Source organism: Stegodyphus dumicola, chromosome 1 (assembly GCF_044657685.1).
Source record: "Stegodyphus dumicola isolate Sdum_Otavi_A_Nest chromosome 1, ASM4465768v1".
Lineage (NCBI taxonomy): Eukaryota > Metazoa > Arthropoda > Arachnida > Araneae > Eresidae > Stegodyphus > Stegodyphus dumicola.
In genome coordinates, this window is record NC_140768.1 from 277,071,045 (window position 1) to 277,084,205 (window position 13,161).

Consider the following 13,161-nt stretch of genomic DNA (forward strand, 5'->3'; position numbering starts at 1 on the left):
AATCTTGCAATACATAAGTTACAATAAAATTCCATTCTCTCTTCTACAACTGATAATGCAAAATAGCAGCCTTACAACTTACTGATTTTATGGACATTTTCAGAACTTCTGTCATTAATAAAAATTTTCGAATTACTTCAATACCGAGTATGTAAGATATGACAGCCATATATCAGATATACAGTAGCGAAGATTTTGATTTTTTATAGGTGACACGAACAAGATGTTATACGGATAATAATTAAAATAGTAATTAAAATTAGCAATATTTTTTCTGCACATAACACGAATATAAACCTGTTTCCTTAATATTTAAGTCCCCCAGACAACCATTCCAAGGCTTTCGCTTGCTTTGACATGATCACATCTCTCTGAAGCTAATGGAACCACCAGTAGGCGAGTGGATAAAACCACCGAACATTTGTAACTTGACTTGGGTTCAGATCCCGGCAAATGAGCTGGCTTCGTGTGTTTGTGTTTTCGTAGTTTACTTCATATGCAATTTCAATTAGAGCCAGTTTTTCTTAGAAAGTCTTTACAAAGCTCTCTTCTTAAACAGATAACCCTCATCAGTTTTGTCTTTAACCAATTAACCAAAGCCTAACATTACTCCTGCTAGCAGGAAGTAGAAGACCACTTGTCGAACTTCTGAATATATGTATTTTATAATTGTTCCTGTTACTGGTATTTTGCATTTCTATTTTCACAGTATATCATTGTTATTTGTATGTATTTCGATTTATCTGTACCTAAATTTTTATTCACAGATTTTGTGCATTAGAAATAAAACGAAAAATATACAAAGTCAATAAGGAAAATACACTCGTGCCCAAAACTAAGTGAATTTGCACAATATGTCGAATTTCTGAAAAACTAATAGACAGATTTTAATCAAATTAGTGTGAATACAAATTTATAACAGAGAAAGAGAAGTACCATTCGAAAGCCATTTTATGTACACATGATTATCATTAAAAATAGTGCAAAGAGGAGCAAAATCCACGAAAATGAGTCTAATATGGGGTATGGTCCCCTCTCGCAGCTAGATAGGTTGCACAGCATGACGATATTCTGGACAGGAGGCAGTTGAGAAGTCCCAGTAGCAATCAATCTCACTCCTGCAGCAAGGCAGTTTTCAACTCTGAGATAGAGGGGGACCCGAGATGAAATTTCCCTTCCAAGAGCATCCCAAACACGCTCTATAAGGTTAAGGTCAGAAGATCTAGCTTGCCAATCCATTCGACAAATATCCTCAATTTCCAGGTAATCGTCGACCAGCTGAGACCTATGTGAACGAGCGTTGTCGTCCACTAACAAGATCACAGGACCAACTGTACTCCTAAAAGATTAAGCATAGGGCTCTACGATCTCCATTCCTAATAGTAGTCAGGAAGCTTTTATGAAATGCATGCAGGAGTGTGCGGCAGTTCAACATAATGCCTGCTCAAACCATATCACCTCATCACCGTACTAATCCTTTTCTCTGATGAGGGAAGGATGGTATCATGTTCCACGCTCTCTCGAGATACAGTATCCCGGCCGAATCTTGATTCATCTGTAAAACGCACGGTGCTCTACTGAAATCTGGTCTAAGGTGCATGTTATCTGCACCATGGTAAATGCGCTCTCTTGTATGCTGCAGAAAGCCGGAAGCAAACTGCGGGTCTTCTGCATACAGTCCTATCTCATGAAGCCTTTGGGCAAGTGTAGACCATGAAACTCGTGTTCCAAGGGCAATGTACAGCTCACATGACAGCTGTGAAGCTGTTGCAGTCCTGTATCTCCGCGCTGAAAGTGCCAAATAACGATTCTCATTTGTCGTTGTGGATCATGGTCGAACTTGTCCAGGTCTTCTCGATATGGATTCAGTGTCTTGAAACTGTTTTCAAAACTTACAGACTACAATGGGTGTTACACTGAGCTCTGCAGGCACTTGCGCTTGTGAGTGGCCCTCCTTGAATTCAATCTACCGACAATTCTCCATCTCATTCTGTCATCCATTTGCTCGTGGCTACTCGTTTTACCCGATACCGCTAAAATTTAAATCTTGCGAGAAACATGACGAAAGTCGTGAACGAGTACGAGCGCCCAAATCGCCGAAACAAAGCTCCGCAGACACGTACGTGTAGGCTTATGTATTCTACTCGGAATATTTGCATAATTCTTCGGCGGCAGACCTAGTACCTTTGGTTCACTATTTTTCTTAAAAATAGATATAATTTGCAACGCATTTTGTACACGAGTGCATTATCCTCAGACCCCAATGAACGAAGAAAGAAAACGAACATAGCAGCTTGGAACAAATGCTCACACAGCCGTCGTGAGAAAGTTCAAATCTAAATCGCAGAAAATCTGCATTCAATCCTACTAATAAATACAGGCTATACCGCCTTAATCCGACGTTTTGCTATGTACAGCAGTTCGTTTGATCCAGAACGCTTTGGATCTGCAGCTATTAGTATCACTCAAGATTAAGTATTTGTTTATACTGCAACTTAGTGTTTCACTTTTACTGTCCTGTTAATTTCTTATATTCAGCTTAGTCTTAAGGAAATCAAATGATGCAGAACATAGTATTTAGTAAAGGATAGGCCACAGGAATCTAACGATTTTGAAAACCATATCATGGCATGAATCAATACCATAAAGCATAGCGCAAGTATTTATTTATTTCCCAAAATAACTAAATATCCAATACACTTTTTTCAGCCTCTTAATTTTTTAACAAGTCCTCTTTGTCGAATCTGATAACTTCTGCAGAAGTCTAGGTTGAATTTTAGATTTCTGCATTGTTTTTTCGGGTTTACAATTTTGGTTCTAGCAAAATGAGGCAACATTCCATACTGCCAGAAAATTTACGACAACATTTCAGTCATATTTCATATTCTTACTCAGTCATATTTCACACTTACTAACTCTTTATATGTTACATTTCATGGGCGATGCATTCTGCAGTGTTCTCAGTATCGACTAACTTTCTCTGGGACTATCTGAAGTGTCAGGTTTACGTCATTAAACTTAAGAACATTCAGTTCACAAACACAGGAAAGATTTTATTTTTACTAATCAACATGGCTCCATTAAAGAAAACAGAATGATAGATGAGAACTGTATTTGAAAAGTAAGAGAACATTTGAATAGCTTACTTTTCAAAAAATAAGAGACTGAAGAGAAAAACAGCTTTATTGTAACACATGGACATTTAATATGCTACTGTTTTGTAAACCAAACAAATAATTGATTGCCTGGAGTGTGATGGAATTGCATCGCCAAATACATAAGACTTGAATTCAAGTTATTTGGCTAAAAATGAAAGCGAGAAAAGTTTGATAATATCATAAACTTTAAAAAGAACCTTTAATGTTACACCACTATGTATCAGGTGTTCACACAAATGTACCTGTTTTTATTTCCATGTATATCTGTCAATAAAGATGCTAAACCAATAACTTTACTGTTGTAATGTCTACGGCATTGCATAATTCTTACAAATTATTTATTTATGACAAGTCTAATACGGTATTTACTCGCATTTTTTTCTCTTTTCTCACTAGGTTTATCCCAGTGCTGGGCAAAGTTCACTCACTCGTTCATCCCTTCAGTGGGTCGATAAAATGAGTACCAAGTTCGTTTGGGGACTAAACACCGGGAGTCCTGCGATAAGCTGACCACTTGTCCAGGCAAGATGCTCAAGCACCCCGGATCCCATGATCTAGAAAGCAGATATCAGGGCACTGCCGGCAATGGCTCTCTAAGCGCTGTTTGTGCCGCCGAGTTTAGTTTAGTTTAGTTTTTAACTAATAAGATACCTTCATTTCTATTTCATTTCCCTGTATTTTGAATCTCGCTCAATTTTATTACTGTCTACTACTAATCCCTAGGCCTGAAATTATTTAATACTGCTGGGACTGCTGTCTGCCACAGTTTGTAAGTCATCGATATCGTCACTTGTTGTCACTATCTTCATCACCGTTCAGTCTGTCTTCCCATGTGCAATAATCTTCAGAACCACTAAGATATCTCCATTTTCTAGAAACTCTTCACTGTTATTGTTCATCAATCAGAGCCCATTCAGGCAAATTCCACCAGTAAATCAATTAGCGAGACGAAAGTAATTAAATGGACGAATACGTTTTAAAATTTGGGGTAACTCACTTTCTGAAACTCTTGAGAAAGAGTAAAATTATGCAAATACTTCAAAAATTTTCAGAATCTCTTACTAAAAAAATAGGGGGGGGGGTAATCATGGTAATCAAGATAATGACATCGACTGCTCATTTTTCGTTATATTTCGATTGCAACTAAGATGCAGATGTGCCAGTTGTTGACACTGCTGTTGAAATGGTGGAGATGGAATAAGGGAAGACATGCAACAACAGACGTCAAAACAGTGTACTATGTCTTCTCTTCTCTTGTCTCCATAACCTCTGCCTCAATATCGGCTATTGCCAAATATTCTGGAAAAAAGGAAATACAAAGTACTGAATATCCAAACAGTTTTACGATCTCCCCTTCTCTTGTCTCCACCATTTCTACAGCTGCTGTCGAAGCACAGTCAGAAACAAAAAGTCATGCAGCCTTTCTTGATTATTCGTGGCTAATCGAACGACAGCTAAATAACTTGTAACCACAATGCGTTGGCACAGAACAGAATACAGCACAGCAATGAAATCTAATATCATTATTCATGGAACTGTATCAAGATAACAATAGAGACATAATTATGGTTTACGGAGGTTTATACTATGGTTAATATTGGTTTATGGAGTGACCTGAAAATATTAGGGGTTGGACATACATTTACTAATGGATAGGGATTTTGATTTTCTTAAGAGTCAATTTCTTCCCTTCTTCCGTCATTTATCGTGGTCCAGTGATGTCTAGATCCCGAGTATGCTGGATTTTTTAAATAACTTTGATATAATATTAGGACCGATAAGCAAAGGATTCGAAAGTGCAAGTCAACATACCTCTTTCCCGCCACAGTTCCATCGTTCTTCCCAAGAGGCTCGTCCAGTTCGATTCCTGCCCATTCTCCAGAAGCAAAATCTGTCTGTCCAAGGTACCGAAGCACGCCAGTTTTCGTAGGGCCATACGTGCTGGTCACTTGCACTCGGTCACCCTCCCGGAGATTGCGAGACCCTGGGGAAGGAGTACGTGTGGGTGTGAGACATCTCTGAATAGGTGGAGGCGTGTGAGCGTCGCCCAGTTTGGTGGGTGCTGGCGTCGCGTGCAGCAGAGGATATCGGGTGAGCTTGTGGAGGCGGGCGAAAACTCCCCTCTTAGGTTCACACTGGAAGTACCGGACTCCAGCCACGGACCCATCGTTCTTGCCCGAGTGGTCATCAAGAACGACTCCTGCCCACTCGCCTGGAGAGAAACGAGTTTCGCCAAGGTACTGGATATAACCTGGTTTGGTCCCGTTGACCCAGACACGGTCGCCTATGATGAAATCATCTGTGTTTTCTGTCAGGACATCTTCTGGAAAAAATATTAAAAGAAAAAAATACAATTATATTCTAAACAACTTATAACTAAAAACAGTATAAATTAAGTATATTATTAATAAAAAAGGACCGCGCAGATGGTACAGTGGTTAGGGGAGTCTACTGCGGTACCTAAGGAAAGGGTATGAATCCCGGAGAAGGCATGGATATTTGTAAATGTATAGCGTTTTTGCGACATGGGGGCACTCTAAATATACGGCAAGTCGAAAGTTCTCTCGAAACGTAGGGTAGAGGAAGACGGGGTAGGAGACTTTCGGATCCGTCCCCCCCGGATGCTGACCATCCAGATTGGGGGGGGACTGAGCGAAGTCGTACTGTCACCTGTATGGTGCTCAAATGCCCTTGCCAACGACAGGCGCAATCTTGCTCTCCTTGCCACGAAGAATTTCGTGGTCTTGTTCTGCTGTTACTGTCAGAGAAGTGAGATAGGTCACAACATTAATAAAAAAAAGAATAATTCGATATCAAATTACGTAATACATGGCATTAGAATTTTTTTTATCTTTAGAATTCCCAACTGAGTGCTAAGTGTTGCCATATATTTGTATAGACGCAATATTATTTCTTTAAAAATATTATACGGCGATAATATTTGGCGGCAACATCCTTTTATTTAAAAAGTGATATGGGCAAAATAGTGAGGATTGAGACTAGTAGTGTCTCAGGTGCTAAAAAGTAATATCTATAAAGAATTACAATTACCACGTTTGAAAACATTTCAACATTATCATTTAATTTTATTTGGCATACGGACAAAAGTTGACACAAATTAAGAATCTAGCAATTAGGTTTAAAAACATAATTTATTCGCCACACCTTTTGTACAAAACAGTAGTGGTTCCAAAATGAAATTTATATCTCCTCTGAAATGACTTTTTAAAGGCTTAACTTATTCTGTTTTAAACAAAGCTTAGTTTTACAGTACTGAATAAAAGATCTTATCTCTTGTTTCTTGAATATAAAATCAATTTATATCAAATGTAATTCTATCTTAATTAAAAGCAAATAACTTTTCCCCGGAGTTTTCTCCCTCGTGGTATAAAAAAGCAACAAACATTAGCTTAAAAATAATAAATAATTTTTTAAAAAACAAAAGTTTGATTAGCAACATTTTCTCGCGAAGTAAACTATTCTTACTGCTGTTTCCTTTGGAAAGGATAGTGTTTCTTCTTTCCCATTAGACGTGCAAGAGTACCGAAGAGAAAAAGACTCTTGAATACCAGGAATTCGGGTTTAGATCCCAATGAAAAGGAAGGCTGCATGAGGGTTTTCATGGCCTCTCTCTCATATGTAATGTGAATACGAGCCCGTTTTCCTTAGAAAGCTCTTCCCAAAGGCACCCCTCCCTTTAGGAACATATCTCATCTGTGCTTCGCCGTGATCTAATAAATCCCAATCTTAGATGTGAAAAGTATCATTTAGTGTTATAAACCAATTTATCTAAATTGATATCTAACTGATTTCTACTACAAAAAAGTCTTTTTGTACAAACTTACAGCGAAGCGAAGTAATTGTTTGTGACAGCTTTATCTGGCAGTTCAGAGTATATATTCCTGACGCAAATTGAAATAATTATTCTGTTTGAAAATGGAAAAAATATAAAACTTAATAATGTGAAACCCTCGCATCATTATTACGCAAACTTAGTTTGTTATGAAGGTTTTGCTTTCCTGAATTTCCAGGTTATTATAAAGTTAATTATAAAATAAACAGGAAGTCAAATATAATTAAATCACTCGCAGATTCCAAGGAGTCCCGAATACCAGCGCACTAAAGCGATTTTATTGCGAAAGATGTCTTCTGGTTTTTGAGTCCGTTGACTGACAGCTTAAGACCTCAAATCCCAGGACATTCGGACCTCAATCCCAAAAGAGAAACTCAAATCACCGTTATTGACGAATCGCTGAATTCAGATGATTAAGCACTTTCTGAGTGGTTAGCGACGCTCACTGCCGTAAAGGGCCCGGGTTCGAATCCCGGAGAAGGCTTGGATATTTGTAAATGTATAGTGTCTGTGGGGCATGAGGGCACTCTAAATATGCGGCCAGCCGAAATTCCTCTGGAACGGTTGATGATGTGGAAAGAGGGGTGGGAGATCCTCGGACCCGTCCTCCCGTGGTGCTCTCCATGAAACCTGGAGGCGAAACTGAGCAAAGTCGTATTGTTACCTACAGCAGACAGTGATTACAGGGAACAGTACTCACCTGACTGTACAGTATGGTGCTTAAGGCTCTTGCCAATAACAGACAATCCTTGCCGCAATGAATTTCCTGTGCTTGTTCTAACGTTACTGTCACACAAGTGAGATAAGTCACGAAAACAACAACAACAAGCACTTTCTACGCATTGAGAGAGAAAACTACATAGTGTTTATTTATCAAATTACTCTGTATGTTCAACAAAAATTTTATATTAAAAAAGTCTATTCTAAAATTCGTTATTAATCATCCATTTAGGTAACTCAAAAAATTAATGAAGAAATTATTTCTACTCTATTAAAAGTCTACTCTAAAATTCGTTGTTGCAGAAAGTTACTAATCATCCATTTAGGTAACTCGTAACATTAATGACGAAATTATTTTCTGATGCATCTGCATTCCGATGATTAAAAGTCGCTAAAGGAATTTTAAAAAGGCCACAGATCATAATCAACAACTTCGCGACAAGGCTCATAATTATCATCAATAAGGATAAGTTATTATTTCCCGGGGGTACACACATCGCTATTTACATAATTTGCGTAAGAGGCAAGGTGGTATTACGTGTTTCTGCTCATACTGTGATTTGTCATAAACTGACATTTGAAGGCTGTCTCGCAAATTTGGGATTCCTATGCTAGGATCACCAAATTTTAATGCGATTGCAACATTGGCTTGCCATCTGAAAACTGATCTCGGTATCTAATATCATAAGTGATGAATTTAATTTCCTAGGACCAGCGGTTTCCGATTCCTGCGAAAATTCATTAGATCTCTTTATCAGGTGTTCGGTTTTTCAAAGACTTTTCCGCATATTCTTCATTATATCACGAATCAATATTCACCCATTGCAGGAATAAAAAACAGGACTATTATACAATCATAAATTTTAGATTAGCGTAAAATTCTAAAATACGATTTATTAACTAGTTACCAGTCAAGTAATCTTACAGTTAGAATTTCATTTTTTAACACCTAAAAGTCAGGGGTTATATTGTTTACGCTATGTGAATTTCCTGTCCAAAAAAAAAAAAAAAAAAAAAAAAAAAAAATAGAAACTGTTGCCATTTCACTTGCGGAAAACATTTGCTTGCAGTTAACAATGAAACAAATAAGAAGCTAGCTACGTTTTGAATAACTATATTTTTTCTTCAAGTAAGTGCAAGTGACATCAATAATATCATAGTAAGATTTTTCCCCTTACTGTTTGGATTTTTTTTAACACTTCATTCTAAATACCGTATTTACGCGAATCTAATGCGCGTCGTTTTTGGCCAAATGTAGTACTCAAAATTGGGGTGCGCATTAGATTCGATGGCGCATTAGATTCGAGTGCAAAGTTCGCCGATGACGTCAGCAGTTCGCTGATGACGTCAACCGAATTTAAATCGTAACAATGGATTACTGTATTTCTCGACTACATTTACCGTTACATTTATCGTTGACACATTATTGCATACTGCAGAGTACGTAGTCACGAAATGGAGGGCAAGCAGAGAAGAATGTCATATGACGCTACTTTCAAACGTAAAGTAATTCTTTATCCTGAAGGAAATGGCAATAGAAAGGCTGGGAGAGAGTTCAACGTAGCTGAGAGCAATGTTCGCTTGTGGCGGCAACAGAAACTGGCACTGTTTGCAACTAAAACTAGTAGAAAGAAATTCACTGGCCCTCGCAAAGGAAGACACCCTAAAATTGAAGAAAAAGTTTTGGAATTTGTACGTGAAAGGAGGAAGAATGGACAACCTGTGACTAGCGACACTATAAGAAATAAAGCAAAAGAGGAGGCTGAAGTTCTTGGAATACCGAAACGAGAGTTTAAAGCTAGCCGTCGATGGGTGGATCGGTTTATGAAGCGGATGGGCTTATTTCTAAGACGCCGTACAACAATATGCCAAAAACTTCCTGCAGATTTTGAGGGAAAACTACTAACATTTTAGCGGTATGTCATCACACTTCGGAAGGAAAAGAATTTTTCAATGGGGCAAATTGGCAACGCTGACGAGACGCCAATTTGGTTTGATATGCCTCGTAACTACACCATTACGGAGAAGGGGACTAAAAAAGTTATCATCAAAATAGTGAATAAAGACGTTTACTATTAATCACTGATTGTAGAAACTGTTAGCTAGATAGAAATGTTACCATTTATTTCATGTTCATACTTTACGATATGTACCGTATATACGGTAGTGGTAATTAACAATGATTGTTTCACATAACAATAGCCCACTAATAGGTTAATTCTATGTTCTGTTACTTTATGTATAAATCCATTGTTGTATAAAATATGGTATCTAAATTTAAATAAAATTATCATACCATTGATTGATAGTTTATACACAAATCCATTGTTGTATAAAATAAGATTCAATAAATTCCTCATACCATTGATGCGCATTACATTCGCCGACAAACAATTTTTTTATTATTTAAAATTTTAAAATGGGGTGCGCATTACATTCGATGGCGCATTAGATTCGCATAAATACGGTATATGATTTTTTTGCGTTTTATGACTTGTGTTCTGACGATTCTAACTGAAACTAATAGAATCGTAACTTAACTTAAAACTGTGCCAGCTATTAAACTGTGATCTTAATAATAAGACCAGATTGCAATTTATTTTTATTAATTTCTAAATTATTTAATTATTTTTACTATTAATTATATAATATTTTTAAAACTGTGACGCCAAATTCTTCTCTAATGTGTTAATCGTAATCTGGTCTTCAGGCTGAAATTTTATTGTATTTTTATTTCACTCCCCCCATCTTTTCCCATTTATTATTCAACTGCTAACCAGATTGGACGAAATACATAACTGTTACGCAAGAAAGGGATTGAATTTTATATATGTAAATTAATAAAACCTGCAATTTGTTTGCTATAAAATTCTGGGCTTTGAAACTAATATATAGAGGTAATATGTAAATGTAATGTAAGTTATTAACTTGCAATTAATTTGTTATATATACGGAGGCTTTGAATCTGTATGGTGCTAAAACATTACTTCATAACCAACTGGCTGCAGAAAATACTGAGCACAAAACGTCTAGTTACAGAAGTTCTGCTATCGACTAAAATATTGTTACGAATTTGGTATTTAAAAAGCTAATGTTAGTTCAATTATAAATTAAATGGTTTTATTTCTCGAGCAGTGCAGCGCGTGACGAATATTGAAAGAAAGCTAAGCCGGAAAATTGAACATACAAGAGCGCGTGCATTAAATAAATAAATATCTCTTTTTGATTTCGAGAAAGTACTGGAAAATTCTAGCGCGTGATTTTAAAATCTTATAAAAGGAGGAAAACATCTCAGTTTGTAGTAGTTGCTTAGTTTGTTGTTGTTTAGAAAACTACTGTTGTTGATTGTAGCGAATTCGCGGATTAGCGTTCTTTAGCTGTTTTGAATTACGTTCTATTGGACATTTGAGTAGTTAAAAGATAAGTACTGTGAGATATTGTAATACTGCATGATAATTTGAGAAAATTTAAGCATTTTTGTTGTGATAATAATAAATTTTTGTTCATTTTTCATCGGACTTGTGCATTCATTTCATAACGAACCCGTACGCACGCAACAATTTTTGGTGTCAGGAGTGGGGTTTGAATGCCAATAACAAGAGCGATGGAAGAACAATTGAGACAGCTCATTAGTGCTTTTGCTGCATTCCAAGAAAAGATGGAAGCTGGCCAAGCATCATTTAAGGAAGAAATGAAATTGGGCCAGGAATCCGTTAAGGAAGAAATGAAATTGGGCCAGGAATCCGTTAAGGACGAAATGAAAGCCGTTCAAGCTGGTCAAGAAGAAATGAAAAGAGAAATTACTTGCATAATAGAAAATAAATTTGAAGCTATGGAAGGCAGAATTGACGCAGTTGAAAATAAAGTTGGACATATTGAAGAAAGAGTTTCTTCGGTGAAAGAAGAAATAGAAGAAAGAGTTTCTTCTGTAAAAGAACAAATTGATGAGAGAGTTTCTGCAGTTGCCAAAGAAATGGATACTTTAAAGAAATTCGTAGCGTCGGCAGGGAGCAGGAGTGATGATTTTAAATTCTTACCAATGCCTGCTCGTCCACCTCTGAAGCTATCCACATATGATGGGAAGACCTCCTGGCAGATGTATAAGACACAATTTTCTATCGTGGCGGATGCGAATGGATGGGATTCCCAAGCTAAGGCCTGTCATCTCGCCGCTTCTCTAAGAGCCGACGCAGCGGATATCCTTCAGACTCTTCCCGAAAACAAAAGGTTAGATTTCGAAGCTCTGTCCGGCGCCTTGGAGTTGCGCTTTGGGGAGAAGTGTTTAAAAGACTACAGCAGGCTCCAATTAAAATCTCGTCAACAGAAGCCTACCGAAACACTTCAGGAGCTCGCCGCGGATGTTGAAAGGCTGTCCCATCTCGCCTTTTCGGAATGCCCGACAGAAACAAGGGAAATCCTGTCCTTGCAATACTTTATCGACGGCATCCGAGATACTGAAATACAGAAAGCTCTACGAATGGCGGATGTAAAAGATTTAAAAAGTGCTCTAGTGTACGCCATGAAATTTGAGGCAGCCCAGCAAGCCACTCGTCGAGACCGCTACCCAGTTAGAGCTGTGCGAGTCCATGAGCCAGTGGATCAACTGATGGCTCGTTTAGATGATTTAGCCAGACAAGTCGAAGATTTGATACGGAGTAGCAGTGAGAACAGAGTGGCTGTAAGATGTTGGAGATGTGGTTCTGAAGGTCACATACGACGGCATTGCAGAACACCCCAGGGCACGGATAATGAAACGGATGAGTTGACAAGACCAGTGAATGCTTTAAGACGGAATAGTGGTGAAACAAAACCGACCCTAAAGTGCTGGAATTGCGGTGTTGAAGCCACCTACGAAGGAACTGCAGAACTCCCCAGAGCACGGAAAATAAGGCATACGATTTAAACAGACAATTAAATGCCACGGGAAGGAAAAGGACTGACAAGAAACCAAAGTGCTGGAACTGTGGAGCTGAAGGCCACGTACGAAAGAATTGCAGAACACCCCAGGGTACGAAAATTGAGACAATTTCTGAGCAACGACGCAGGAAAGAAATTAATGACCATATCAAGGAACGGAGGTTGCCAGATAATGAAAAACCCTGTTTTAAAGCGCTTAAGATCTCTATAGTGAGTGGCAACAATAACGGACTGTCCATCAATGGGAATATCGATGGAGTTCATTGCAATATGATCATTGACACAGGAGCTAATGTTACCATCATTAGGAAAGATTTAGCTGAACAGTTTAAAGATAAACTTATTTGGACGCCCTCCTGTGTTACCCTTCAGACTGCGTCTGGTGACAAGATCGACATAACTGGGAAGTTAAACGTAAACATCACGTTTGGAAGTGCCGACGGCATATGTGGCGGATATTACAGATCCATGCATACTCGGATTGGACTTTTTAAGGAAATACAATTTTTCCTT

The 13,161-nt window shown here is 37.9% G+C and overlaps 1 protein-coding gene and 1 long non-coding RNA gene across 3 annotated transcripts in view; one reads left to right on the plus strand and one right to left on the minus strand.

Moving 5' to 3' along the window:
* LOC146999560 (uncharacterized) overlaps positions 1-3,842 on the plus strand; it is a 127,462-nt gene extending 123,620 nt beyond the window's left edge. The window contains exon 2 of the long non-coding RNA XR_015038423.1: positions 3,555-3,842. This is a non-coding gene — a long non-coding RNA (uncharacterized LOC146999560). The remainder of the gene's footprint in view (positions 1-3,554) is intronic.
* The window catches only part of LOC118188927 (uncharacterized), a 187,308-nt gene that overhangs the window by 147,040 nt on the left and 27,107 nt on the right, over positions 1-13,161 (minus strand). For both annotated transcript variants that reach the window (XM_085807305.1, XM_085807298.1), the window contains exon 2: positions 4,971-5,481. In XM_085807305.1, coding sequence (XP_085663431.1) covers positions 4,971-5,481 — 511 coding nt within the window. The remainder of the gene's footprint in view (positions 1-4,970; positions 5,482-13,161) is intronic.